Source organism: Tachysurus fulvidraco, chromosome 15, assembly GCF_022655615.1.
Source record: "Tachysurus fulvidraco isolate hzauxx_2018 chromosome 15, HZAU_PFXX_2.0, whole genome shotgun sequence".
NCBI classification, from domain to species: Eukaryota; Metazoa; Chordata; class Actinopteri; order Siluriformes; family Bagridae; genus Tachysurus; species Tachysurus fulvidraco.
Genome location: NC_062532.1, coordinates 23,086,730 through 23,114,451, shown reverse-complemented (window position 1 = coordinate 23,114,451; position 27,722 = coordinate 23,086,730). Strand labels below are relative to the sequence as shown.

The window sequence follows — 27,722 nt, the reverse complement described above, 5'->3', positions numbered from 1 at the left end:
TTACAACAGAGCTGCTGAAATATTGGTATGTTTTGTTTAATTATTCATGGCAATGGAGTGCTAATGGATTATGTTTGCCTCACCTCAGATGTATAGTGCTTGCAAAGTCTTTTGTGTGTATTTGTAGAACAAAACACATATGAATTATCTTAATCAATGCTTTATTTTTAATCAAATAGAAAAAGTATTACCAGTATGTTGTTCTGCCCTGGTGGACACACCTTCTAACTCAAAACCAAGTGCACATGTGTAATCTGTCCGTGTTTTTGCCCTGTTTCGGTCTGCTGTCTTGCCCTGCTGTTAATTGTTGGCCCCGCCCACTCATTTGTTAACATGGACACTAATTGCACTCAATATGTTTTTTCCACAATACAGCATTATTTCAAGAATCATTTGCTCCATGATACTTTTATTAGGCTTTTAAAAGGACACGTGGAGCATATATGAGCACGAAACGTTGATAATAATAACATACATATACTAAGTGCAAATATTCAATTTAAACGTTCTAATTGTTGCTGTGAATGTTATTGAGAAATTACAGAAGTTACACAAACACTATGTTTTTTTGTGAGAGTTTTATTAGGCTTTAAGGCAAATGACAGTACAGATAATCAAGAAATATTTGTTATGTGGCATTATTATTTGCACCTACTACTACTTTAAGCATTATAATAACTGGTTTAAACATGCAAAAGCTTTTAAAAAGACCTGAACTGGTCTACAACTCAAAGCCTGTATCTTTGCGGATGTGGCTCTGGTTGAAGCAGGGAATACGTTTATCGAGGAGCACTCCCATCTTCAACAACATGCCTGTGGGAATTGGGTGAGCGTTGCGGGAGACGTACACTTTCTCCAGCTGTGAATCCATGGGAGAGGGAATGTGTTTCGAGCATGAAGGGCCAGTCAAACCGGGAATGCACGTCACCTGCACTTTATAATACAGCAGTCCATGATTGAGTGCACAGACTTCATTGACCACACCAGATTTCAGGTGAAGATTACATGCCCCAAGCCGTTCTTCTGAAAAGTTGTCCTCATCAAACACCTCCAGCTTCAGGGTGATAGCGCTAGTAAGGTCCTTAGTTCCAAGATGAAAATCAGCATTCCAGTTAGGATAGTTGTTATTCAGTATTGTGCCCGTCTTGTCTCTGAATCTATTATTGAGGCTCAGCTTGACGAATCCATCTGTCCCATCCCAGAAATCTCCATATAAACCGGTGCCTTTTATCACAGTAACTTTGACTTCAGCAGATCCTTTGTGAGCAGGGCAGCAGTTTATGGACAACTGGGGGTTGTTTATGCAGCTGCATTTGCACGGCTCCTTAGAGTTGGTCTTCTCACCAATCTTACATGGGCTTGTGCACTTTTTCAGCAGGCCCCTCTGGAGGATGTAGTCCTTGATGGCTTTGCGCAAATGTGCTTTTGCTTGTCTCTTCGTTGGCAGCAAATTGTGGATGGACTCGAGCGCGTAGGAAATGATATCAGGGTGAGCAGGAAGAGATGCCACCCACTCCTTATAGGCATTTGGGTCGTTATTAGATGAGAAAAGGAGGTCGACACTCTGAGTGTAGCCACCGATCACATTTGTATCCCTTTGGAGTTGATAAAAAGAAATAATGTTTTTAGAATGATTAAATATTTAATATATTTTGGCATAATGTAACCAACATATGTGATGAGCAGAACAAACCTGTCACTGAAGCTGCTAGCAAAGCTCTTTTTGCTCAAAGATTTGTCCCTATCCTTCTTGCAGTGGTGAGCCTCAGCCTGCTGTTTTGCAGCCGGTCCTTTGCTGGCGGAAGCCTCCGTATCAAGACACATCTTCACCTCGTCCACACTCAGACCCTGTAGGGACGCCTCACACTCCTTGATGCTTGTCACAGAGCGAACCTTTCCTCCAAGAGTCACCTGAACACAGCCACAATATATTCAGTCTACAAAACCATGTGTTTTCCTTATAAAACATTGAAGATTGAAGTGGATGAGTCTGCTCCATACTCTGTTGTGGAAATCTGATATTCACCTTTGTGATATAATGAGTACCAAACTTGTCAATCAGCTTGTAATAGAGGTGTTTTGAAGACTCATCATAGATCTCTGGGAGACTTCCAAATTCTTTGACTAGCTCTGGGTGCAGGAGTGGACGGTTTGAAACTCTATATCTAGAAGACAGACCATAAAGTAGATCTCAACAACAAAGATGAATGATGGTGTGTTTGTATAATATTAAATACAAACCAACTTGTGACAGCACTGTTAAACCACACATCCTACCTGTAATATCCACATGAAACAGCATGGCTGGTGAAGCTGAACTTGTCTTTTTTGGTTTTCTCCATTGAATATTCAGCCAGCTTGGAGTTACTGCCTGCCAGTATGAATGATCCCTCGACCTTTGGAGTCACTATCTTCAAATCTGTCTTCCAGTTGTTCTCAATAGAGGAGGAGCTGGAGCTGACAAGGTCCTCACTAGACTGGTAGACGGAGCTGGACAACTTCATTTTGCACTTCTGAGTCGGTCTCCAGTCCACCACAGAAACCGGGAGCTTTTGTGTTTGACCTCCCTTGTAGGGGTTTTTACACAGAGTGCAGGACTTGTCCTTCTTGAGCCAAGTGCTCATGTCGAGAACGAAGGCCCCTTTCCGTTCCATGGTGGTTATGTCAAAGCCTTCTCCTGCCAGGTCAGATCCTGGAGTGAAGTCCACATCACGACACTGAGACTCACTGGCTTTAAAGCAGCTCTGAGTGGATGGAGGAGGAAGACTTGCAGCAAACACGGCCCAAATCAGCAATGTCTTCAGCATGGCTGTATCTGGTGTTTGTCCTGTTTCTGTATTCTGAAGCAATAATACAATTCTACTTAGCAATGATCCAAAGTATACTGACGACCTGCATTACTGTCTGTGACATAAATACTGACTGCTTCACCAAGAGGAAGATATTGTGTGCAAGTAATCCAAATAATTAAATATATGATCTACCATTAAACAACACAGACTCCTGATTCAGAAGGCTTCTTTATTTCTGCCCTCTTTCCTATTTTTTTAAAATGCAATATTATAAAAAAATAAATAAAATGAATGAACAATTAATTTATACCTTATTACAAAAATTAAATAATTATTTTGTTTAATAAAAACCTGAACAGTGTTTTAGGTTGATGGTATCCCAAGTTTGAAACCTAGTGGCCCAGTGTTAATGTATTCATCGATAGAGACATAAAAACACTTTTGTAAGTCGCTCTGTATAAGGGCAGAAAATATCAATTTTAATTAAATGTTTGAAATATAAATGTATCATTCAATAGATTTGCTGAAATAAAGTTGTCAATATACACAATTAAAAAATAAATTGTGAAAATGTCCATTAAAAGTGGACATAAATAAAATTTAGGCATCATTTTGCTTACCTCGGTGTGATTGCGCAGATATAACCTGTGTACTTATATCTGAAGCTCTTCTAAGTGAATGTTCTTCTTTAGTTCTAAACAGGGTATTTATACACAAAAACAAAACATGGGCAGGACTACATTTACTTGTCCATAAATAGTCAAAATGTTGAACGCTTTATGGCTACACCTACCTATCGTAAAACTCCCATACTCTACCTTCTTCTCCCCTCCCCCTGCACTATTTTTTCCCTTCTCTATCCTTTTTCGTTCTTCTTCTCCTCATTGTCACGCAACGATTGCTATGGGTCGTGCTTGGTTTGTCATGGACATTCTACCACACCACCTCTATATCTTATTCCTATTGATTGGTGGTCACCCACTAGTCCTGTTACCACTGCTCCCACTCTTGTTCACTTGTAGCTCTACCCCGCCACTTGCCCGCCTCACTCTCTTGCTCCTGCAACCCTTGGTGGTGTTTGCGCCCCAGGGGTCCACTAACCCACCCACATTGCCTCACTGTTTGCTTTCTCGCCTTTTCGGCCTCTCAGCGCCCACCGTTTTTCAAAATGAGACGTTCCTTATTATCCCTCCTCTCACCCGCGCATCTATTTCGCCTCGTGGAAACTCTTGCGTCCCTAACACACCCCTTTTCTTTATATCACTGCCCTTAAGAAGGCTCCATTATGTGCTGATTTTGTGCCTTACCCGACGGGTGAGTTTGCTTTATGGATACCTATATCCACCCCCAAACGTCGGTGTGGGTGGTATATGACGAGATACAGTTGTCGTTCTGTACATAGCTGCGGAGTCCACCTTCTTATTGGTCCGTTTCTTGGTTGTAACTCCGTTACTCTGCGGAGGACACAGGTTGGAGCGCTCCTTATGTTCTGTGCATCAGTGGGCGTGGAGAGTGTGGCTGTTCGACACGCGGACTCTGATTATGATGGTGATTACTGGAGAGCGGTCGAGCACTTGCGGCATCTGCCTTGAGTCCACACCCAGACCGCGGACGTTAATTCCCTCACGTGGGCGCTTTAATATGGCTGTCCCCCAGTATAGGGTTTTTTACACCCCTGGCTCAGAGGCACCAAACTAAGGATGAAGATAGACTGAAACAGCAGGAGATGCAGGGAAAAACAGGTTTATGGAGCTGCCAGGACAGGTGGAGGAATATCTGAATGGGAGGAAGAAGTGAGAGAGAGTGGAATAAGCAGAGGGGCCTCCTGGATATACTACAAAATGGTCCTCAGCCAACTGAAGCGCTTCGTAAAGCAATTTTGTTGCACAAGGTTGTACTAATACTAGGTTGACTAAGTACTTCCACCTCTGCAAGCAACCACCTTTGACATTTGGGCAAATTGGGCCGTTGGGCACCTTTGAAGTTGGGCAGAGCTGTTGGGCAAATTGTAAAGTGTGGCTGAGCTCCTGGTACTCCAGCAGGCTTGCAAGCTTGGCTTCCCCCTACAGGGGCAGTAGCATGCTGACAGTCCAAGGTGACTCTGAACACCCCCACATTGCTGCTGCACACACAAAAACATCCATCAATGCATCCAGGTCATACTGCAGTTCCACCTTTTAGAGCTTGATATGGGGGATAGCTGCTTTAGCCATTGACGGAGTACTGACCAGGTTTTGTACCTGGTTCTGAAGCACCTGTCAGTCCTCGTTCTGGGCTTTGAAAAGGCCATTGAAATGTTGCTCCTACTATGTGTGATGCAAGACTATTGTGTTTTGTGAATGCTAGTGAGGGCTGTCTAGCCTTGAAGAGGTTAGGCTTACAACAGCAGATAACATTGGGGTCCATAGGGGTAGCCAAGTGGTTAAGATGTAGTACTACTGACTGGAAGGTTGTAAGTTTGAATGCCAGGTCCACCAATCTGCCACCATTTTGCCCTTGAGAAAGGCCCTTAACCCTCAATTTCTCAGTTATATAAAATAAGATTAAAATATAGGTCTTTCTGGATAATCTAAATGCTGTTAATTATAATGACCCACATATGAGTATTCCAAAAAGTATGTAGGCACTCAAACTCAAACATAGAAGGTTCTCTGGTCTGATGAGACCAAAATGTAATGCAAAACATTATACATTTGGTAGGGAAAAGGCAGGCAATTTTCATAGCTGCTGTGCATACACCACTGTACTTTTCTGTCTCCACAAGGCACAAAAATTTTTGATGCAGACTGATGGGCTTTGAGGTGAAGGTCATTTTGCAACGCTAAGATTTCTAACTCTGTCCAGCACCCAAGTTGAACAGAGCACTTAATTGCTCAGCAGTGCATGTCATGGCCATTTGCATGAAAGGGTTTGTAACGAATGATAAACATGTCTCAAGCCATGATCAAAGTCACAAAACCTGTCCTCAAATTCCTGTCCTAGTCTGTTTAACACTTGGGAATCACAGCTTTATCAAAAACTGCAGATGCAAAATCATTGTCATTTAACACTGAATGCACAGAGAGAAAGTGCAGTAGGTTTTTTCTCTGGGTAGTTAGCACCGAAACTTTCGTGACACGTACTGAAGTGTCTCGCCACATTGTGCCACGTAGCTGTCGCAACAGTTGTCCCGCAAATGAGACACCCACACACACACACACACACTTTACTTTGACTGATGTAAAAAAGAACTCCTCTTCCCAAACACTGTGAAAATGGTATGTTTTCTGTCACTTTTCTGACATGTTTTTAGCGGTAAATCACATCTAACTCCTCATCCTTGCTGCACCGCTTCCTCGTGTCAGGAGTCGGACGTGACATGCACGCAATTGACATATAATGAAAGTAAATTAAATTTCGTCATTTTAAAATCTAAATTAATGTAAGTGTTTTTTTATTCAAAAACTACAGAAAGAAATTTTTTTAGATGGAACTGTATTTTGACCAGTGCTATTTTTAGGACATGCCTCGTGGGTGCCTTAAGTGCTCCAACACGGTGACCCCTGCCCTAAACACACTGCCAAAGACACACTGAAGTGGTTCAAACATAAGGACCAGAATGAGTTTAGGATAGCCCAGTCAAAGCCTCAAAGTCAATCAGCTCAAGAATCTGTGGCAAGTCAATGGTTTCCAACAAAACTAACAGTATTTTTTAAAAAAAATCAAGAACAGCACCCAGGAATTTCTACCAGCAATTCATACAAGGGTTCAGCTCTGTGGCTTTACCCTTAACATCAATCTCAAGAAGAAATCCAAAACCTTTAAATAGATTAATTAACCTGCTTGGATATTTACTGCTGAATGTCATCCACAGAGAAATAGCCATCTACTGTGTGCATACTTTGCATGGATACAAAATACCCCCTTGAGTCTCCCTTTTTACAGAGCAACGTCCGAGCAACGTCCACAGCCGAGCGACGTCCACAGTCGAACGACGTCCACAGTGACATCCACAGCCGAGCTGAAGGGCCGAGCGACGTCCACAGCCGAGCTGAAGGGCAGAGCACAAACCCCCAGGCACCGTGGCCAGACCCAAGTCCAGAAAAAACAGAAAGGGGGGAGGGCAGGAAAAATCCTCCGCCACGAAGCAAAAAACAGACAAAAAATATTTTTGGGAGGAAAAACAGGCCTGCACCACTCCCCTTGGACAGGAAGTGGGGTGGCGTCCTCCACAGGAAACCAGGAAGTGAAGCGACGTCCGCTACCAGACAGATGCGGGGTGATGTAGCAGGACACCAAGAAAAAACAAAGAATGGAAAAAACAGGCTGTGACATCGTCCGCAGGCAGGAAGTGAGTTGGCGTCCCCCGCGGAATCCAGAAACGGAGCGGTGTCCCCCACTAGAACAGACTTGGACTGATGTCACACACACACTCACACACACACACACACAAACACACACACAAACAGTCCAGGAAAAAAAACACAGTCCGGAAAAAAAAAATACTCCCACAGTACCGGTCCAGGCTGAAGCTATCCTGCTGGGTCTTGTGCAGGAGTGGCTGAAAAGTGGCGGAATCCATCTGTCAGGGACGCTGGGATAAAAACAGACGCAAATGCGGGATAATGTAAAACAAACTGGATTTATTGACAAAAACACATGAAACATGGACAAGGACACAGATGATACCAGACATGACATGACGACATATGACGACAAGGATTCTGTGATGCCATAGGCAACGCGGCACGGTTAAATACACATGACAATTAAACACATGAGGAACCGGTCTGCAGAGGTGGGGAGGAAGAGACAAAGGCAGGGAAGACACGCGACACAGAACAAACAAAAGCACGTAGCCAAAGTCCGTGCTGAGTCCTGATAGTAGGAGTACTCCCATCTTTAACAACATGCCTGTGCGAATCGGGAGAGCATGCCGGGAAATGTACACTTTCTCCAGCTGTGTGTCCATTTGAAAGGGCTTGCACTCCAAGCACGAAGGACCAGTCAAACCAGGAATGCACGTCACCTGCACTTTATAATACAGCAGTCCATGATTGAGCACACAGACGTCCTCGACCACACCAGATTTCAACTGAACATCACAAGCCCCGAGTAGGTCATCATCTGACATACTGTCATCATCCTACACCTCCAGTTTCACACTGCTGAAACGAGTAAGGTCCACAATTCCAATGTGGAAATCCCAATCCCAATTGGGGGAGTTATCATTCAAGATCAAGGACGTCTGGCCAAGGGTTAGACCAAATTTTTTCATTGCAAAGGATCTTCACAAATGCATCTGTCTCATATAAGAAATATCCATATAATCCTGTGGCTTTACTTGCAGTTACGGTGACTTTAGCAGATCTTGTCTTAGTGGGGCAGCAGTTAAGGTCCATTCCTAGGAAGTTGTACTAAATAAAGGTGGAATTACTGTTTTTTTTTTTTTTGCATCTTATTTGTGCTGTTATTTCCCTGTTCTGATGATCTTTTCATTTCATTATGTTTTGTTAGTCAGGTTTAATATGTTAGTGTTTAATATGCTAATGCTTTGTGCTGTTCCTTTCTTTGGGACTGCTCTCAACCCTTTTCTCTTGAGCCATCTTTTTAAAAATTCTAAATATAAAACATGGTGTTTGATAGCATGCAGGAAAACAAACATTTATAATCCTGTTTCCAATTCTGACACCCAATAACACAATGAGACACAGCTATCGAAAATAATTTCTGCCTTGCTGTACTTTCTTTTGCAAATCAGCAGTTAGTTGTCAGAGTGACACCTTTTAGCAAGAGCAGTTTTATTTTATTTGCAGCAGTTGAGAGAGATTGCATTTTTGCACAATGCAACTTCAGTATATGTTCAACATCAACATCAACATGCCAAAAACAGGAACCAATGTTCTGTTGAAGACAGCCAATGACTCAGCTGCTTGGACATCTAGGGGAAATTTGTTTAAAAACAAATGCCTCAGTGCTGACGCTATGGGAACACTTCTGTGAGGAAGTTGTGTCTGAAGCTCTGTGTGCACACACGCCATTTTAATGGCTCAGGAAGGACAGGTGATGGAGTGATTACGCGCCAGCAAGTCCATATAAGGGCATCTACGTCACACTACTCCAGCTTCTATTTGTCTGGAGGAAGCGTGAGAGGATGTCTGTGGCATGGCCAGCAACACAGCGTCTCGTTCCCTTCTCAGGGAACCGGGTTACATACGTAACCTGGTGTAGTTCCCTTTCGAGGGAACTCGATGCTGCGTCAGTGCTGACGCTATGGGAATGCCAATACCCACGGCGCCACGCACCGGCCAATGACTGTACCAGAGGCCGTGAGAGAGCCAAGGCCAGGTCATAGAATCTGATAAAGGTGTGCAGACAGGACCATCCTGCCGCAGCACAAATATCTTCAATGGGGACACCCCTGGCCAAGGCACTGTGTGAGGCGATACCCCTAGAGGAGTGGGCCCTGATGCCGAGAGGTGAGGCATGACCGCGCACCTCATAGGCCTGAGTAATGGCCTCCACCACCCAGTGCCCCAGGTACTGTTTGGAAACCGGATCACCCCTATTCCGGCCCCTAAAACAGACAAGAAGGGCGGAGGAGTTCTGACAGTGTTCATCACACCAGAGGCAAAAAAGCCTCCACTTCAGAGCAAATAGCTTCCTAGTGGAGGGAGCCCTAGCATTCAGTAAAGTTTTGGTCACCTCAGATGAGAGGCCCGTTTCTAGGAACTGGTCCCCCTCAGGGACCAGAACCGAAGCTTCCATATCTTGGGGCAAGGGTGTAGGATCGCCCCCTGCACCCGAGAGAAGAGAACTTCCCTGACGGGAACCTCCATGGAGTGGCGTTCAGGAGGGAGGACCGTGAACCAACTCAAGAAGGCCAACAAAGGTCAACTAGGAGTAGGGTGACCCGGTCATGGCGCACTCTGGCTAGGGCTTGCGGGAGCAGAGCTACCGGGGGGAAGGCCCGCCCTGATGATTGGTATGGGGAACCACCGCAGTGCTGTCTGTCTGTACTAAGACATGGCAGCCCCTGAGGCATGGAAGAAAGTGTTAGAAACACAGCCCTCATCTCTAGGCAGTTTATGTGCCATGAGAGATAGGGGCCCTCCCATAAACCCTGTGCAGGATGGCCATCCTAGGCCGCTCCCCAGCCCGAAAGCGAGGCATCCGTCGAAAGAGTCCCGCGACGGTGACACGCACTTAGAGTGGGACCCAAGGCCAGAAACCGGGGTCTTTTCCACAAAAAAGTGTACGAAGCCCACAGCATGTAACCCTTATAACCCTGAGGGGATGTCTGCAAGGATGAAAGCCCGCACCCCTGAGCCAGAGCTGGAATGGTCTCATGTGGAGCAGAACCAAAGGGATAACATTGGCTGCTGCCGACACGAGGCCGGGCACCCTCTGTGCCTCTGCAATGGAGAGGCATCGGCCTAGCCGAATAGCTTTCACCGCTGACAAGATGGAAGCCACCCGAGCGCGAGACAGATATGCCCGCATCGGGGTGAAGCCACAAACTAGCCCCAGAAAGGTGGTTCTCTGAAAAGGAGAAAGCACACCCATTTCTGGGATCAACCTGATGCCTAGAGACCTCGTATGGGCAAGCACAGCATCTCAATGACTGGCTGCTTTAGCCTTTGACTGGGACAGAATGATCCAGTTGTCCAGGTAATTCAGTACACAGATGCCCTGGAGACACAATGGTGCCAGGGCAGTGGCTATGCACTTTGTAAACGTGCGTGGTGAAAGGGCTAGGCCAAAAGGAAGAACACCATACCGGTACACTTCTCCCCCAAAAGTGAACCTGAGGAACTTCCTGTGCTCTGGCAAAATACCTATGTGAAAATAAGCGTCCTCAAGGTCGATAGTCACAAATCAGTCTTTGGACCTGATCTGGGACACGATAACCTTGAGCGTGAGCATCTTGAACCTGTAAGTCTTCAAAGTACAGTTCAGAGCCCACAGGTCCGAAATTGGACACAGCCCCCGTCCCTCTTAGGAACAATGAAATACCGGCTGTAAGGCTGGAATCCCGCTCTGGGAGGGGAACATGCTCTATGGCCCCTTTCCTCAGGAGTGAGAGAGTTCCTCTTGGAGGAACGCCCCCTGGTGTCTGCCAACAATCGTAGGCAGCACACCCTGGAAGCGCGGAGGATGGGAGGGGTATCCAGGACCCACTGAGACACCCCTGGCAGAAGTTTCCACGCTGCCTGGCTGCCTGATAGTGGTGTCAGCCTTGCGCAGGCCTCCCGGGTGCCCTGAAACTGACAGGTGCCAACCCAGGGAGACCCATGCAAGGAAGAAAGGCAGGCACAGACCCCACTGCTCCCTGAAAGTGAAGTGGCAGGGCAGGCAGTAGGGGAGCCTGAACGTCTCTGACTGGCATTTTACCTCCTGGTGCCTGTCGATGACAGTACTCACTGCATCGCCGAACAAGCCCTGAGATGACACCGAGGAATCCAGGAGAGAGGACATATCCTCATCTTTAGTATTAGTCAAACTGAGCCACAGGTGCCTCTCCGTGGCAACCAGTGAAGCCATTGCATGGCCTATGGAGCGGGCCATCTGCTTTGTCGCACGGAGCCCAAAGTCAGTGGCTCGGTGGAACTCAGATACTACCTGAAGGCAGTGGAAAAACCCGTCTCTTATTCCATATCCGCTAATTCAACCGGCAAAAATACAGCCAGGCGAGCGCAGAGGGAATCCCTCACAATGCATGCAGCCGGCTGTTCAGATGGGGGGAAGCCCTCCCCCCCCCACATCGAGCTCCTCAGAGCCCAACAGGGAAGCAACATGCTCTCTTCCGGGTTGGGAGAAATCGCAGCGCGAGCTCCCGAAAGCGAACGGAGTTAGGGGAGAGGGAAAGAGAAAGGGAAAAACCCGTTGTTCCACATCCGCAAAATCAACCTGCAAACCCCGGCGATCGAGGCCGCCGCACTGCCTCGGCGGACGCGGTACCCAAACAACGAGGCACAGCTGCAGCAGAGAATTAAGGCCCTAAAATATATATATATATTTTCCTTGTACTAGACAGACAGGACAAACACTTGACACACATACAAAGAGCGCATCCTGAAGACAAAGAAGCTGGAGTAGTGTGATGTAGATGCCCTTATATGGACTTGCTGGCTCGTAATCACTCCGTCACGTGTCCTTCCCGAGCCATTAAAATGGCGTGTGTGCACACAGAGCTTTAGACACAACTTCCATACAGAAGCGTTCCCATAGCGCCAGCACTGATGCAGTGTCGAGTTCCCTCGAAAGGGAACCAGGGTACCAAGACAGAGAAGAGCCTTGTCCTATTTCTTTCATGTACACTGAGTGCTGGTCGGTCCATCAAAGCTGTGCTAGTGTTCTGAAGGTGGTGTGGTGCAGATTGGGGTTAGATAAGTATTTTAAAGTTGACTTTTGGCTTTGCGAGAAAGGCAGTTTGGGTTAGTCTGGGAGCCAGGGCCCTAGACATAGCAGGTAATCTTAGGGTCCTAAGCAAGCATAGGTTCTCTAAAGTAGTTTTTCATGTAGAATCTAATGATCTATGCATTCATCACTCAGAGGTTACTAAGAGAAATATAGTAGATATTGTGTGTAAATATGTGTGTATTTTGCTCTGGCACAATCTCAATGTGACATGGCGATGTAGCTCACAGCAGGTTATGGTCTCTAAACTGCCAGATGTCCAGGTGGTGCTATGATAACAATGTAGGCTTCATAGATACTTGGAGCACTTTTGAAGGTAAGGCTGACCTGTTAGGACACATGTCCATCCCACATGGGAAAGTGCTGTTCTCTCACTGCTCTCAAAGCTTTATTTTGAATCAAATAGAAAAAAGTAATTACCAGCTCCTCCCACTTTCTGTAAGTTTTGTGGTTTATTTAAAACTTGCAAATGTAATCCCTAAACTTACATGCAATACAATATGTTTATTTTTCCACAATACAACATTATTTCAAGAATCATTTGCTCCATGATACTTTTATTAGGCTTTAAAAAAGACATGTGGAGCATATATGAGCAGGAAACATAGATAATAAGGACATACATGTATTAAGTGCAAATATTCATTTAATATAAACGTTCTAATTATTGCTGTGAATATGTTATTGAGAAATTACACAAGTTACACAAACACTATGTTTTTTTGTGAGAGTTTTATTAGGCATTAAAAAAAGGCAAATGACGGTACAGATGATCAAGAAATATTTGTTACTAATGTGGCATTATTATTTGCACCTACTACTACTTTAAGCATTATAATAACTGGTTTAAACATGCAAAAGCTTTTAAAAAGACTTGAACTGGTCTACAACTAAAAGCCTGTATCTTTGTGGATGTGGCTCTGGTTGAAGCGGGGAATACGTTCATCGAGGAGCACTCCCATCTTCAACAACATGCCTGTGGAAATCGGGCGAGCGTTGCGAGAGACGTACACTTTCTCCAGCTGTGCATCCATGGGAGAGGGAAGGAGTTTCGAGCATGAAGGACCAGTCAAACCGGGAATGCACGTCACCTGCACTTTATAATACAGCAGTCCATGATTGAGTGCACAGACTTCATTGACCACACCAGATTTCAGGTGAAGATAACATGCTCCAAGCCGTTCTTCTGAAAAGTTGTCCTCATCAAACACCTCCAGCGTCAGGGTGATAGCGCTAGTAAGGTCCTCAGTTCCAAGATGAAAATCAGCATTCCAGTTAGGATAGTCGTTATTCAGTATTGTGCGCGTCTTGTCTCTGAATCTATTATTGAGGCTCAGCTCGACGAATCCATCTGTCCCAACCCAAAAATCTCCATATAAACCGGTGCCTTTTATCACAGTAACTGTGACTTCAGCAGATCCTTTCTGAGCAGGGCAGCAGTTTATGGACAACTGGGGGTTGTTTATGCAGCTGCATTTGCACGGCTCCTTAGAGTTGGTCTTCACACCAATATTACATGGGTTTGTGCAGTTTTTCAACAGGCCCCTCTGGAGGATGAAGTCCTTGATGGCTTTGCGCAAATGTACTTTTGCTTGTCTCTTCGTTGGCAGCAAATTGTGGTTGGACTCGAGCGCGTAGGAAATGATATCAGGGTGAGCAGGAAGAGATGCCACCCACTCCTTATAGGCATTTGGGTCATTATTTGATGAGAAAAGGAGGTCAACACTATGAGTGTAGCCACCGATCACATTTGTATCCCTTTGGAGTTGATAAAAAGAAATAATGTTTTTAGAATGATTAAATATTTAATATATTTTGGCATAATGTAACCATCATATGTGATGAGCAGAACAAACCTGTCACTGAAGCTGCTTGCAAAGCTCTTTTTACTCAATGACTTGTCCCTATCCTGCTTGCAGTGGTGAGCCTCAGCCTGCTGTTTTGCAGCCGGTCCTTTGCTGACAGAAGCCTCCATATCAAGACACATCTTCACCTCGTCCACACTCAGACCCTGTAGGGACGCCTCACACTCCTTGATGCTGGTCACAGAGTGAACCTTTCCTCCAAGAGTCACCTGAACACAGCCACAATATATTCAGTCTACAAAACCACGTGTTTTCCTTCTAAAACTTTAAAGGTTGAAGTGGATGAGTCTGCTCCATACTCTTTTGTGGAAATCTGATATTCACCTTAGTGATATAATGAGTACCAAACTTGTCAATCAGCTTGTAATAGAGGTGTTTTGAAGACTCATCATAGATCTCTGGGAGACTTCCAAATTCTTTGACTAGCTCTGGGTGCAGGAGTGGACTGTTTGAAACTCTATATCTAGAAGGCAGACCATAAAGTAGATCTCAACAACAAAGATGAATGATGGTGTGTTTGTATAATATTAAATATAAACCAACTTGAGACAGCACTGTTAAACCACACATCCTACCTGTAATATCCACATGAAACAGCATGGCTGGTGAAGCTGAACTTGTCTTTTTTGGTTTTCTCCATTGAATATTCAGCCAGCTTGGAGTTACTGCCTGCCAGTATGAATGATCCCTCGCCCTTTGGAGTCAATATCTGCAAATCTGTCTTCCAGTTGTTCTCAATAGAGGAGGAGCTGGAGCTGACCAGGGCCTCACTAGACTGGTAGACGGAGCTGGACAACTTCATTTTGCACTTCTGAGTCGGTCTCCAGTCCACCACAGAAACCGGGAGCTTTTGTGTTTGACCTTCCATGTAGGGGTTTTTACACAGAGTGCAGGACTTGTCCTTCTTGAGCCAAGTGCTCATGTCGAGAACGAAGGCCCCTTTCCGTTCCATGGTGGTTATGTCAAAGCCTTTTCCTGCCAGGTCAGATCCTGGAGTGAAGTCCACATCACGACACTGAGACTCACTGGCTTTGAAGCAGCTCTGAGTGGATGGAGGAGGAAGACTTGCAGCAACAATGGCCCAAATCAGCAATGTCTTCAGCATGGCTGTATCTGGTGTTTGTCCTGTTTCTGTATTCTGAAGCAATGATACAATTCTACTTAGCAATGATCCAAAGTATGCTGACGACCTGCATTACTGTCTGTGACATAAATACTGACTGCTTCACCAAGAGGAAGACATTGTGTGCAAGTAATCCAAATAATTAAATATATGATATACCATTAAACAACACAGACTCCTGATTCAGAAAGCTTCTTTATTTTTGCCCTCATAGAACTACTTCCTATTGTTTTCAGTCTAAAATGCAATATTATAAAATATATATATATAAAATGAATGAACAATTAATTTATACCTTATTACAAAAATTAAATAATTATTGTATGTTAATAAAAACCTGATCAGTGTTTTAGGTTGATGGTATCCCAAGTTTGAAACCTAGTGACCCAGTGTTAATGTATTCATCGATAGAGACTTTAAAACACTTTTGTAAGTCGCTCTGTATAAGGGCAGAAAATATCAATTTTAATTAAAAGTTTGAAATATAAATTTATCATTCAATATATTTGAAATAAAGTTGTCCATATATACAATTGAAAGTAAATTGTGAAAATGTCCATTAAAAGTGGACGTAAATAAAATTTAGGCATCGTTTTGCTTACCTCGATGTGTGATTGCGCAGATATAACCTGTGTACTTATTTCTGAAGCTCTTCTAAGTGAATGTTCTTCTTTAGTTCTAAACAGGGTATTTATACACAAGGACAAAACATGGGCAGGACCACATTTACTTGTCTATAAATAGTCGTGAGTTTTAAAATACAGATCTTTATGAGTGTCTAACATCTTTATATGGATCCAAATAGAGTTTTTGAAAGCTATAATCTGCTCTAGTATACACGTCTTAACTACTCTAAGGAGACACCAGGTACTCCTTAATGCTGATGACAGAGGTACCTGGAGTTGCTGGTGCTGAAAAGTGACTTGCTGAACTGGTAAATGGAGCTGGACAGTCACTTCTGACTTGCTGTTGAGTCCACCAGAGAAACCGTTAGCTTCAATATATGTCCTCCCATCTAGGGTTTTTTACACCCATGGCTCAGAGGCAATGATGAAGAGGATGAAGGTAGACTGAAACAGCAGGAGATGCAGGGAAAACCAGGTTCATGGAGCTGCCAGAACAGGTGGAGGAATATCTGAATGGGAGGAAGAAGGGAGAGAGTGGAATAAGTGGAGGGACTTCCTGGATATACCACAAAATGGTCCTCAGCCAGCTGAAACACTTCTTAAAGCAATGACAGACAGTGGCACTGGACTCTACTACTCTCTTCCAATAGCTGGGAAATAAACTAATACTAGGTTGACTAAGTACTTCCACCTCTGCAAGCAACCACCTTTGACAGTTGTCTCAGAGCTGTTGGGCAAATGTAAAAGTGTGGCTGAGCTCCTGGTACTCCAGCAGGCTTGCAAGCTTGGCTTCCACTGTAGGCCTTTTCAACACCCATTGAAATGTTGCTCCTACTGTGTGTGATGCAAGACTATTTTGGTTGGTGAAAGCTAGTGATGGCTGTCTAGCCTTGAAGAGCTTAGGCTTACAACAGCATTGGGGTCTGATGAGACCAAAATATAATGTACAACATTATACATTTGGCAGAAAATCTTAAATTGGACAATACACCGAGAGCCCCATCCCACATTGATGGTGGTGGCATCATACCCTAAACCAGGGGTCACCAACATTTTCAATACTGAGGACTACTTCAAGGGAACTGAGCAGTTTGAAGGGCTACCTGTTTGATACAAACTTCCTCAATAGCAAAATTGCCCAGATCACTTTTTAATAATAATAATAATAATAATAATAATAATAATAATAATAATAATAATAATAATAGTAGTATTAGTAATAATAATATTATATGAAGAGACTGCTCACATGTCAATGTTAATTATTCCCCACAATTATTAACAATGATTTATATAACAATGATGGTAGGAATATTTAAACATGCAACATTTATTTATGTTTATGTGTTCCAACATTTGAAAGTCAGGAAGTAATGTCAAGGAAATCATTCATCAAGTCACAACAAGTTATCTAGTCTTTTTTGAACAATTTTTCACATTTCTGTGCACCATGTTGTTTAGTTTAATGTTATGGTGTTTTCAATGAGCACATGTCATCTCTTCCTTGTCTGTAAATGTCTGTTAGTAGGAAGCCTGGCACTGCATTCTGCTCACCAGTGTACTGTAATCTGGTGAATAATTTGACACTGCAAGTCTGAGTGAGTCTTGTAAATGTGCATCAGTAAGGCATGTTCTGTGTTTGTTCTTGATAAAGTTCATGTTAGAAAAGGCTGATTCACTGAGATAGGTTGAACCAAAAAGGCAGGCAACTTTCATAGCTGCTGTGCATACACCACTGTACTTTTCTGTGTCCACAAGGCACAAAAAGATTTGATGCAGACTGATGGGCTTTGAGGTGGAGGTCATTTTGCAACGTTAAGATTTCTATCTCTGTCCAGCACCCAAGTTGAACAGAGCACTTAGTTGCTCAGCAGTGCATGTCATGTCCATTTGCATGAAAGGATTTGTAACAAATGATACACATGTCTCAAGCTGATCAAAGTCACAAAACCTGTCCTCAAATTCCTGTCCTAGTCTGTTTAAAACTTGGGAGTACTTTTCTACTATCATTGTCCTTCAACACTGAATGCACAGAGAGAAAGTGCCTAAGGTTTTTTCTCTGTAAGTGCATAGAGAAAATGTTCATCTTGGCTTTAAATGCGTTTACTGCACTTATCTTAAATAGATTAATTAGCCTTTAAATAGATTAATTAACCTGCTTGGATATTTACTGCTGAATGTCATCCACAGAGAAAAAGCCATCTACTTTGTGCACACTTTGCATGGATCCAAAACACCCTCTTGAGTCTCCCTTTTTACAGCACAGCCGCTTAAATATTGATAATTTTCATCACAAGCTGTGGCGAACACCCGTGAACATTACAGAATGGCGAGTTGAAGGGCTGAGCGACGTCCACAGCAGAGCTGAAGGGCCGAACGACGTCCACAGCCTAGCTGAAGGGCCGAATGATGTCCACAACTGATCTGAAAGGCAGAGCACAAACCCCCAGGCACCTTGGCCAGACCCAAGTCCAGAAAAAACGGAAAGGGGGGAGCTTGGGAAAAATCCTCTGCCACAAAGCAAAAAAACAGACAAAAAATATCTTTGGGAGGAAAAACGTTCCTGCAACACTCCCCACACTCTCAGCAGTTAAGGTCCATTCCTAGGATGTTGAACTAAATAAAGGTGGAAACGTACAAACGAATTTATAATCCTGTTTCCAATTCTGACACCCAATGACACAATGAGACAAAGTTTGTCAAAAATAATTACTGCCTTGCTGTACTTTCTTTTGCAAATCAGCAGTTAGTTGTCAGAGTGACACCTTTTACTAAGAGCAGTTTTATTTTATTTGCAGCAGTTGAGCAACTAGAGATTGCATTTTTGCACAATGCAACTTCAGTATTCAAGTTTTGCCACATCAACATGCCAAAAACAGGAACCAATGTTCTGTTGAAGACAGCCAGTGACTCAGCTGAAGGTGGTGCGGTGCAGTTTGGGGTTAAATAATTTTTTTTAAATCGACTTTAGGCTTTGTGAGAAAGGCAGTTTGGGTTAGTCTGGGAGCCAGGGCCTCACCTCAGATGTATAGTGCTTGCAAAGTCTTTTGTGTCTGTTTGTAGAACAAAACACATATGAATTATCTTAATCAATGCTTTATTTTGAATCAAATAGAAAAAGTAATTACCAGTATGTTGTTCTGCCCTGATGGACACACCTTCTAACTCAAAATCAAGTGCACATGTAGCTCCTCCCACATTCTGTAAGTTTTATGGTTTATTTAAAACTTGCAAATGTAATCCCTAAACTTACTGGACAATACAATATGTTTATTTTTCCACAATACAGCATTATTTCAAGAATCATTTGCTCCATGATACTTTTATTAGGCTTTTAACAAGACATGTGGAGCATATATGAGCAGGAAACGTAGATAATAATAACATACATATATTAAGTGCAAATATTCAATTTAAACATTCTAATTGTTGCTGTGAATGTTATTGAGAAATTACACAAGTTACACAAACACTATGTTTTTTTGTGAGAGAAAGCAAATGACAATACAGATGATCAAGAAATATTTGTTAGTAATGTGACATTATTAGTTGCACCTACTACTACTTTAAGCATTATAATTACCGGCCTGAAAATAAAAACGCTTTTAAAAAGACCTGGTCTACAACTCAAAGCCTGTATCTTTGCGGATGTGGCTCTGGTTGAAGCGGGGAATACGTTTATCGAGGAGCACTCCCATCTTCAACAACATGCCTGTGGGAATCGGGTGAGCGTTGCGGGAGACGTACACTTTCTCCAGCTGTGAATCCATGGGAGAGGGAATGTGTTTCGAGCACGAAGGACCAGTCAAACCGGGAATGCACGTCACCTGCACTTTATAATACAGCAGTCCATGATTGAGTGCACAGACTTCTTTGACCACACCAGATTTCAGGTGAAGATTACATGCCCCAAGCAGCTCTTCTGAACTTCTGTCCTCATCAAACACCTCCAGCGTCAGGGTGATAGAGCTAGTAAGGTCCTCAGTTCCAAGATGGAAATCAGTGTTCCATTCAGGATAGTCGTTATCCAGTATTGTGCCCGTCTTGTCTCTGAATCTATTATTGAGGCTCAGCTTGACGAATCCATCTGTCGCATCCCAAAAATCTCCATATAAACCGGTGGCTTTTATCACAGTAACTGCGACTTCAGCAGATCCTTTCTGAGCAGGGCAGCAGTTTATGGACAACTGGGGGTTGTTTATGCAGCTGCACTTGCACGGCTCCTTAGAGTTGGTCTTCACACCAATCTTACATGGGTTTGTGCAGTTTTTCAGCAGGCCCCTCTGGAGGATGTAGTCCTTGATGGCATTGCGCAAATGTGCTCGTGCATGTGTCTTCGCTGGCAGCAAATTGTGAATGGACTCGAGCGAGTAGAAAATGATATCAGGGTGAGCAGGAAGAGATGCAACCCACTCCTTATAGGCATTTGGGTCATTATTTGATGAGAAAAGGAGGTCAACACTCTGAGTGTAGCCACCGATCACATTTGTATCCCTTTGGATAAAAAGAAATTATGGTTTTAGAATGATTGAATATTTAATATATTTTGGCGTAATGTAACCAACATATGTGATGAGCAGAACTAACCTGTCACTGAAGCTGCTAGCAAAGCTCTTTTTACTCAAAGACTTGTCCCTATACTGCTTGCAGTGGTGAGCCTCAGCCTTCTGGTTTGCAACTGGTCCTTGGCTGACAGAAGCCTCCATATCAAGACACATCTTCACCTCGTCCATACTCAGACCCTGTAGGGATGCCTCACACTCCTTAATGCTGGTCACAGAGCGAACCTCTCCTCCAAGAGTCACCTGAACACAGCCACAATATATTCAGTCTACAAAACCACATGTGTTTTCCTTATAAAACATTGAAGATTGAAGTGGATGAGTCTGCTCCATACTCTGTTGTGGACATCTGATATTCACCTTAGTGATATAATGAGTACCAAACTTGTCAATCAGCTTGTAATAGAGGTGTTTTGAAGACTCATCATAGACCTCAGGGAGACTTCCAAATTCTTTGACTAGCTCTGGGTGCAGGAGTGGACTGTTCGAAACTCTGTATCTAGAAGACAGACCATAAAGTAGATCTCAACAACAAAGATGATGAATGATGGTGTGTTTGTATAATATTAAATACAAACCAACTTGAGTCAGCACTGTTAAACCACACATCCTACCTGTAATATCCACATGAAACAGCATGGCTGGTGAAGCTGAACTTGTCTTTTTTGGTTTTCTCCATTGAATATTCAGCCAGCTTGGAGTTACTGCCTGCCAGCATCAGTGATCCCTGGACTTTTGGAGTCAATATCTGCAGTTCTGTCTTCCAGTTGTTCTCAATAGAGGAGGAGCTGGAGCTGACCAGGGCCTCACTAGACTGGTAGACGGAGCTAGACAACTTCATTTTGCACTTCTGAGTCGGTCTCCAGTCCACCACAGAAACTGGGAGCTTCTGTGTTTGACCTTCCATGTAGGGATTTTTACACAGAGTGCAGGACTTGTCCTTCTTGAGCCAAGTGCTCATGTCGAGAACGAAGGCCCCTTTCCGTTCCATGGTGGTTATGTCAAAGCCTTCTCCTGCCAGGTCAGATCCTGGAGTGAAGTCCACATCACGACACTGAGACTCACTGCCATTGAAGCAGCTCTGAGTGGATGGAGGAGGAAGACTTGCAGCAAACACGGCCCAAATCAGCAATGTCTTCAGCATGGCTGTATCTGGTGTTTGTCCTGTTCCTGTATTCTGAAGCAATGATCCAAAGTGTTGTTACATCCTTTTCTATTTGTTTTCTGTTTTGGGGAGGTGTTTGTGTTTCTGTGCAGGATAAACCCTGATTGGTTACTGAGGTTTACCTGCTGCCACGCCTTGCTGGTCAGCTGACTCCCTGTGGCCTAAAAAAAGCCTCCACCACCACTTCCTGTTTAGCTTTTTGGCTCAATTGCTGTGGTTACTTATTTGCTGCTAACTATTTCTCTGAATTGTTCTGTGTATTTGTATGCTCAGCATTCCCTTTTAATACTGATTCCTGCCTGTTCTTTTGACTTTGATTCTGGATTGCCCTTGTTTGGACTTGTTTGCTAATCTGTATATAGTTGTACATAGTATTCTTAGGATGGTAGGGAGACCATTGCCATTTTGTTTGTACGTTTTCTCGATTGTGTTTTTGTTCAGGGAGTTAGGGAAGTGATTTGTATTTTGTTTTTTCTTTTGTTTTGTAGGGAAGTTAAAGGGTGCAACAAATAGATGTTTTGTTTGTTATTTTGGCCTTGTTGGATCCTGAAGACATACCCCCACTTGTACACTTGTTTTCCCATTAAAATATTGTTCTTTCAGTTACCCCTGGTTTCTCGTTCCCTTTTCATGTACGCCTGCGGGGCGTAACAGTATGCTGACGACCTGCATTACTGTCTGGGACGGCAAAACTGACTGCTTAACCAAGAGGAAGACATTGTGTGCAAGTAATCCAAATAATTAGATATGTAGCGCCCTCTACCCTCAAACTTTAATTGGATGGAGGACCGGGTTCTTACTCTTACTAAAAAAAAAAAAACAGAAATTATACTTAATATAACCCTAACTGGGGTACAGATACTGTATATGATCTACCATCAAACAACACAGACTGTAAAAAATATATATATAAAAATGAATGTACAATTAATTTATACCTTATTACAATAATTAAAAAAATATTTTATTTAATAAAAACCTGAACAGTGTTTTAGGTTGATGGTATCCCAAGTTTGAAACCTAGCAATTGAGTGAGTGACTGATTGTACCGTCTAGTGCAGTTCACACAGTTGGGGTTTGTGTGTTTGTGGTTGGTATAGTTCAGTTCTGTTTGTTGAGTAGTCTGATGGCTTGTGGGAAGAAACTACTGCACAGTCAGGTTGTGAGGGCCTGAATGCTACAATACCTTTTTTCCAGATTGCAGGAAAGTGAAGAGTGTGTGAGGTCATCCACAATGCTGTTGGCTTTGCGGATGCAGCGTGTGGTGTGAATGTCCGTGTTGGAGGGAGGAGAGACTATAATGATCTTCTCAGCTGCCCTCACTATCCAATACAGGCTGTTGTAATCCAAGAAGGTGCAGTTCCCAGTTATGCAGCTGCTCAAGATGCTCTTTATGGTCCCTCTGTAAATCATAGTCAGGATGGGGGGAGGGAGATGCGCTTTCCTTAGCCTTCTTAGGAAATCAAGGCATTGCTAGGCTTTCTAAACTGATAGAGCTCCTGGTTGAGTGACCAGGTGAAGGTCTCTGCCAGATGAACACCAAGTAATCTGGCACTCTTTACAATCTCCATGAAAGATCTCTCAGTGTTCAGCAGAAAGTGTTTGCTCTCTGTCCTGAAGTCAACATCAATCGAGTTGTTTTTCCTGATCAGACCTGCTCAGGCTGTGTGGTCCAATCGAGTCAGATGTAGTATACTTTATTGTCTAGGGAGTAAAAGTTTGAGAGTAGAATGGATGAGACTACCAGGGTTTGTTTATAGCCTAGCATGGACACCTGACTGCTTGCCATGCTTCCACTTGCTCGAGCACCATATTGCCAGTAGCAACAAACCACGTCTAAAAATATTCAATTCTTCCCTCAACACCGGCTATGTGCCGAAATATTTTAAAACCAGCAGTTATCAAACCTCTGATTTAAAAAACCTGACCTCGACCCAAGCCAGCTATAGGTTAATAACAAACCTCCTCTTTATCAACAAGATCAAAAAAAGGCTGTAGCTCAGCAGTTATGCTCAGACCTACATTGGAATAACATTCATGAAATGTATCAGTCAGGATTTAGGTTTCATCATAGCACAGAGACAGCCTTTTAAAGTTGTAAATGGACTGTTTCTGGCCTCTGTTCAGGGTTGTGTCTCCATGCTAGTGTTATTTGATCTGAGTGCAGCTTTTGATGCCACTGATCATGTTATTTTACTTGATAGGCTAGAAAATGTTGTTTGTGTTAAGAACACTGCCCTCTCCTGGCTCAGCTCTTAATTGACCGATCGTTATTAGTATGTAGATCATAATGGTGACTACTCTAAGCATACTAAGGTTATGTTCGGTGTTCCACAAGGTTCTGTTTTAGGTCCACTGCTTTTCTCCTTATATTTGCTACTAGTCACAACTCAGGCCTGCTACATTTTCCTTAATTTGAAAATAGTGTTTTTTCTTTTATAGTTAATTGTGATAGTAAAACGGTTTAAGGGGCCTTGGCATCCCATTTAATATTTGGGAATAACAAAGTCTTTTGTTTTCATTTTTTTTCCCATTTCAATTAAATGGGTGACAATTTCTTGAAACTAAAATTTGTTGTGGTGGCTATTTCATACATAGGTTTTTTTTAATAAGAGAGCTTTTATTACATGCACTGTTGTGAAAAATCCCAGAACCCAGGAATGCATTAAAAACAGAGTGACATGCCTTAAGGCGATTATGATTGGAGTCAATAGACACATGGGGATAAACCCCAGATGTTGTAATAATCTTAAGGTAATATATAACTAGAGAATAAAATAACCACACTTGAGTCAGAGGGTGGATAGAAGGTGATTTATTATTATTAAGGTGTTTATTATTAGACCTTAGTAAAGGGGGGTAGTAGGAGTGTAATCTGGAGATCCAGGGTTAGAATCAGAGGAAGAAGATGGAAAGGTGGGAGAGAGGGGACGAACATAGGCATAAGGAGGGGGGGGGGGAGTTCCAAGCTCACTGGTGCAAGGGTGAGCATGAGGACAGCCATCAGTTTGAGATCGCCTGTCCACGAGGTTCACCAGAGTGGTTTGAGAGGAGGACGTGCGAACAGGAGGATTCCTCACAATATGGGATGGCAGATAAGCATGCTTAGGCAGTTCAGGAGAACTGAGCTGTTCCAGAAGCGTAGTGAGCTCAGAGATGATATGACGCAGTTGGAAGCGGCGATAGCCGGCCATGGGGTCAGCAGGCGCAGGTCTTGGATAGGGAGAAGGACGAGGGTTCCGGCTGGTGTAACCAGGCTGAATTGACTGACCTGGATGTGAAGGATCTAGGGAGAGAGAAGAGTAACTAACTTAGTAGAGATAGAGGAAATGAAGCTTGAGATATGTTAGCAAGCCCAGCCAGGGGATAAAAAGACAGGCTGAGATCATAAACAATTTAACAGGCTTGAGGAGTCAAAGAACTCCACTTGTACACGAGCAATATTACAGCAGCAATAGCTTAGCAATAGTAACATTATAGAATGACGAATAGGTAAGAACTTTTTACATAATATCATGTGACATAGAATAGACTCATAGAGTGAATATAATCAGTAAAAAATCATATACAGGAGAAGATAGCAAAAGGGAAACTTACTCATTTTAGTTGAATGCAGGTTTAATCCTCAGGACAGACGTCTGTCGTAAAAGACTCAGAAGCAAATGGCAAATGTAACTTTGACGAGGGAATGGAGCCCTTTTTGTGCACATTTGTAATAACAAATGTAAACTTGTTATGAAAAATGGGAAAGACAGTGGTTCTCAGACCTTGGCCCATAGCGATAACGTAATGTAGAATGGAAAAGACCATTGTTCTCAGACCTTAGCTCATAAATTGTTATGGAAAATGAAGAAGACCATGGTTCTCAGACCTTGGCCCATAGCGAAAACATGTTATGTAGAAAAAAAAAAACCAGGGGTCCACAGACCTAGGCCCTGAGAAATAAAGGGAGGAAAATCCATAAATGGGCATTTGGTGCTCATAAACATGTTGTGCAGACTGAAGAAGGCCCAGGTGTTTAGTCTAAGGTTATGTGAAATAAGGGGAGGAAAATCCATAAATGGGCATATGGGTGAAAGGTAATGGGAAATTAGGGGAAATTGGGTCCGGGTGTTTAGAGAACATAGTGGGTAATGCCGATAAAAACAGGTGATATGGAACCTGGGACTCCAAAAAAATACTGGGAACAAAGAGGGGGCGAGGAGTGCTAGGATATATATATTGAGAAGATATCCAGGGCGAGCGGGTCAAGGTGAGTGTTTTTATTTTCGCAATGAAGTCGCGAGTGTTTTTGTTTCTTTCTTGATTGATTTGGCATGACATGCTCTTTTGGGGGTTTTAATTTGTTACTTTTAATTTGGTAATTTGTTACTTTTAATTTGGCAATAATTTGTTACCTTTAATTTGGCAATTTGACACTTTGAATTTGGCAATTTGTTACTTTGAATTTGGCAAATTACAATTTGTTTGCTGATTGACCAAAATAAAGAAGTTTGCTCATTCTTATCCAGGACTGAGGAGTTTTCTCAGTTTTTTTTGTAGTAATTATGGAGTTAACAGTGAAGTCTAACTGATGCAGTTTGAGTAACCGAAAAGGCCTAAGAGAAGAGGACACCCTGTGATGTGTCGGCTTGGAGACCGGCTCTGAGTTCCGACATATTTAATGGCACCCCAGATGGGACTTCAAAGGGGCTAGCATGACCGGGACCACTCTCTCTGAAGGGTCACAGAGGCCGGCCATAATATTAAGGTAAGCAGACGCCTGTTATATTCCAAGTCTGTGCGTAGTGAATCAGTGGCCCGAAAAGGGAGGGGTGGCCCTGGGAGGCGGACAGCTGCCCTTGAAGTCAAGAACTCTTATGGGTGAAATACAGTATAATAACTGGATGAGAAGGGAAATAGATAAAGGTGTTTTGATTTGTGACTGTGTGAGTGGCAGGGTAAAATCTCATGAGCGGATTCTGTTGTGAGAGGCACACACACTTAGACAGAGAGAGAGGTGTGTGTGTGACAGAAATAATCTCATGAGTGAGTTCTGTTGTGAGAGACACACACACGGAGAAAGAGGGAGAGGTGTGTGTGTGTGTGTGTGACAGAACAAAAATCTCATGGGTGAATTCTGCTGTGAGAGACACACACACGGAGAGAGCGAGCGAGAGACAGAGTGAGGGGGGTGTGTGTGTGTGTGACAGAAAAAAAACTCATGAGTGAATTCTGGTGTATACATTTTGCTACCCCGGGGTACGGTAAAGTGCCCAGTATTTATAAGTGTTTATATACGTGCACGTTATCATCATAAATATACGGCAAATAAGTACACAGTCATAAATGGCACATAAGTACACAGTTATAAATATACGGCTTATAAGTATATAATATTATAAGTGTACGCCATATAAATATTATAAGTGTACGTCATATAAGTATATAATAAATGATACGTGTACGGTGTGTAATGTGTATGAATTGTTTATGTGCACATGTGAATTGGTGTATTGTCAAACTGAGTGACGATTCAGTTTGATGTGTGATAAAGTATAAACAAGCAATTGAAGTGTTGTATGGCACTTATAAGATCTTATAAAATGAGTTGCAACTTAGATGCCTAAGTCACACAAGCAGAACATAACATATATTTAAGTTACACAAGCATTCAATTATAACAGAGAACTGTATGAGAAGACACGCTGAGTGAAAATAAGATTCACCTGATTCATCTGATTCACTTCGCGTCATAGTTTAGTTTTCAATAAATTTTTTCCACAAATCCCCAAGGGTCCAAGAAGTAGCCTTTTAATCCAAATTGCTGTGCTCGCCTTGCGGTAGTTTTTTCTCGAGGACTGTGCACGGAGTTTACTCCCGTCCATTTTTTTTCCGACTCTCGCTTCCTAGTTGATGAACTACAAATTCGGTGTCATGTTTGTAGTCCAGCCTCACATGAGCCAATAGGTGTCCCGTAGAGCAGAGATAGACAAGCTTAGAAGCCAATACCGGTAACAGGTATTTGTTTGGCAGTTGGGCCAGCCAGTAATAAAGGGACCCTGACGTCCCTTTAGCCAATAAGGAGACGATTTTAACGAGGAGCGATAAGGGCCAACTGGCAAGGGGCCAGGTGTGCCAGCTACTGAAGAACACTGTGAAAACAAGACTGTTATGACTTAATTTCCAAAGCTGAACACACACACATACA

General features: G+C 43.1%; 1 protein-coding gene across 10 annotated transcripts; it reads right to left on the bottom strand.

Moving 5' to 3' along the window:
* Window positions 1-555: 555 nt before the first annotated feature.
* On the bottom strand, window positions 556-27,492 carry LOC113663271 (perforin-1-like). 10 transcript variants are annotated; one of them, XM_047801246.1, is made up of 7 exons: window positions 27,241-27,492; window positions 16,076-16,314; window positions 15,782-15,857; window positions 2,278-2,840; window positions 2,027-2,165; window positions 1,694-1,911; window positions 556-1,595 (listed from the first exon to the last, which is right to left on the bottom strand). In XM_047801246.1, exons 4-7 carry the CDS (start codon window positions 2,805-2,807, stop codon window positions 722-724), a joined length of 1,761 nt encoding a protein of 586 aa, XP_047657202.1. In that variant the 5' UTR covers window positions 2,808-2,840; window positions 15,782-15,857; window positions 16,076-16,314; window positions 27,241-27,492; the 3' UTR covers window positions 556-721. The 10 variants fall into 10 exon arrangements, with proteins under 10 accessions (XP_047657202.1, XP_047657205.1, XP_047657204.1 ...); XM_047801249.1 differs by lacking the exon at window positions 15,782-15,857 and adding an exon at window positions 3,413-3,486; XM_047801248.1 differs by lacking the exon at window positions 15,782-15,857 and adding an exon at window positions 3,413-3,486 and having other exon boundaries at window positions 2,278-2,833.
* Between the last annotated feature and the right edge of the window lie 230 nt (window positions 27,493-27,722).

Bases quoted from the DNA above. Each gene is read 5' to 3' on its own strand.
- LOC113663271 (XM_047801245.1), bottom strand. The intron at 20,867-20,981 runs GTAGGATGTGTG...TCTGTCTTCTAG, and splicing joins GTTTCATGTGGATATTACAG to ATACAGAGTTTCGAACAGTC. The intron at 20,300-20,392 runs GTTAGTTCTGCT...TTTTATCCAAAG, and splicing joins GCTAGCAGCTTCAGTGACAG to GGATACAAATGTGATCGGTG.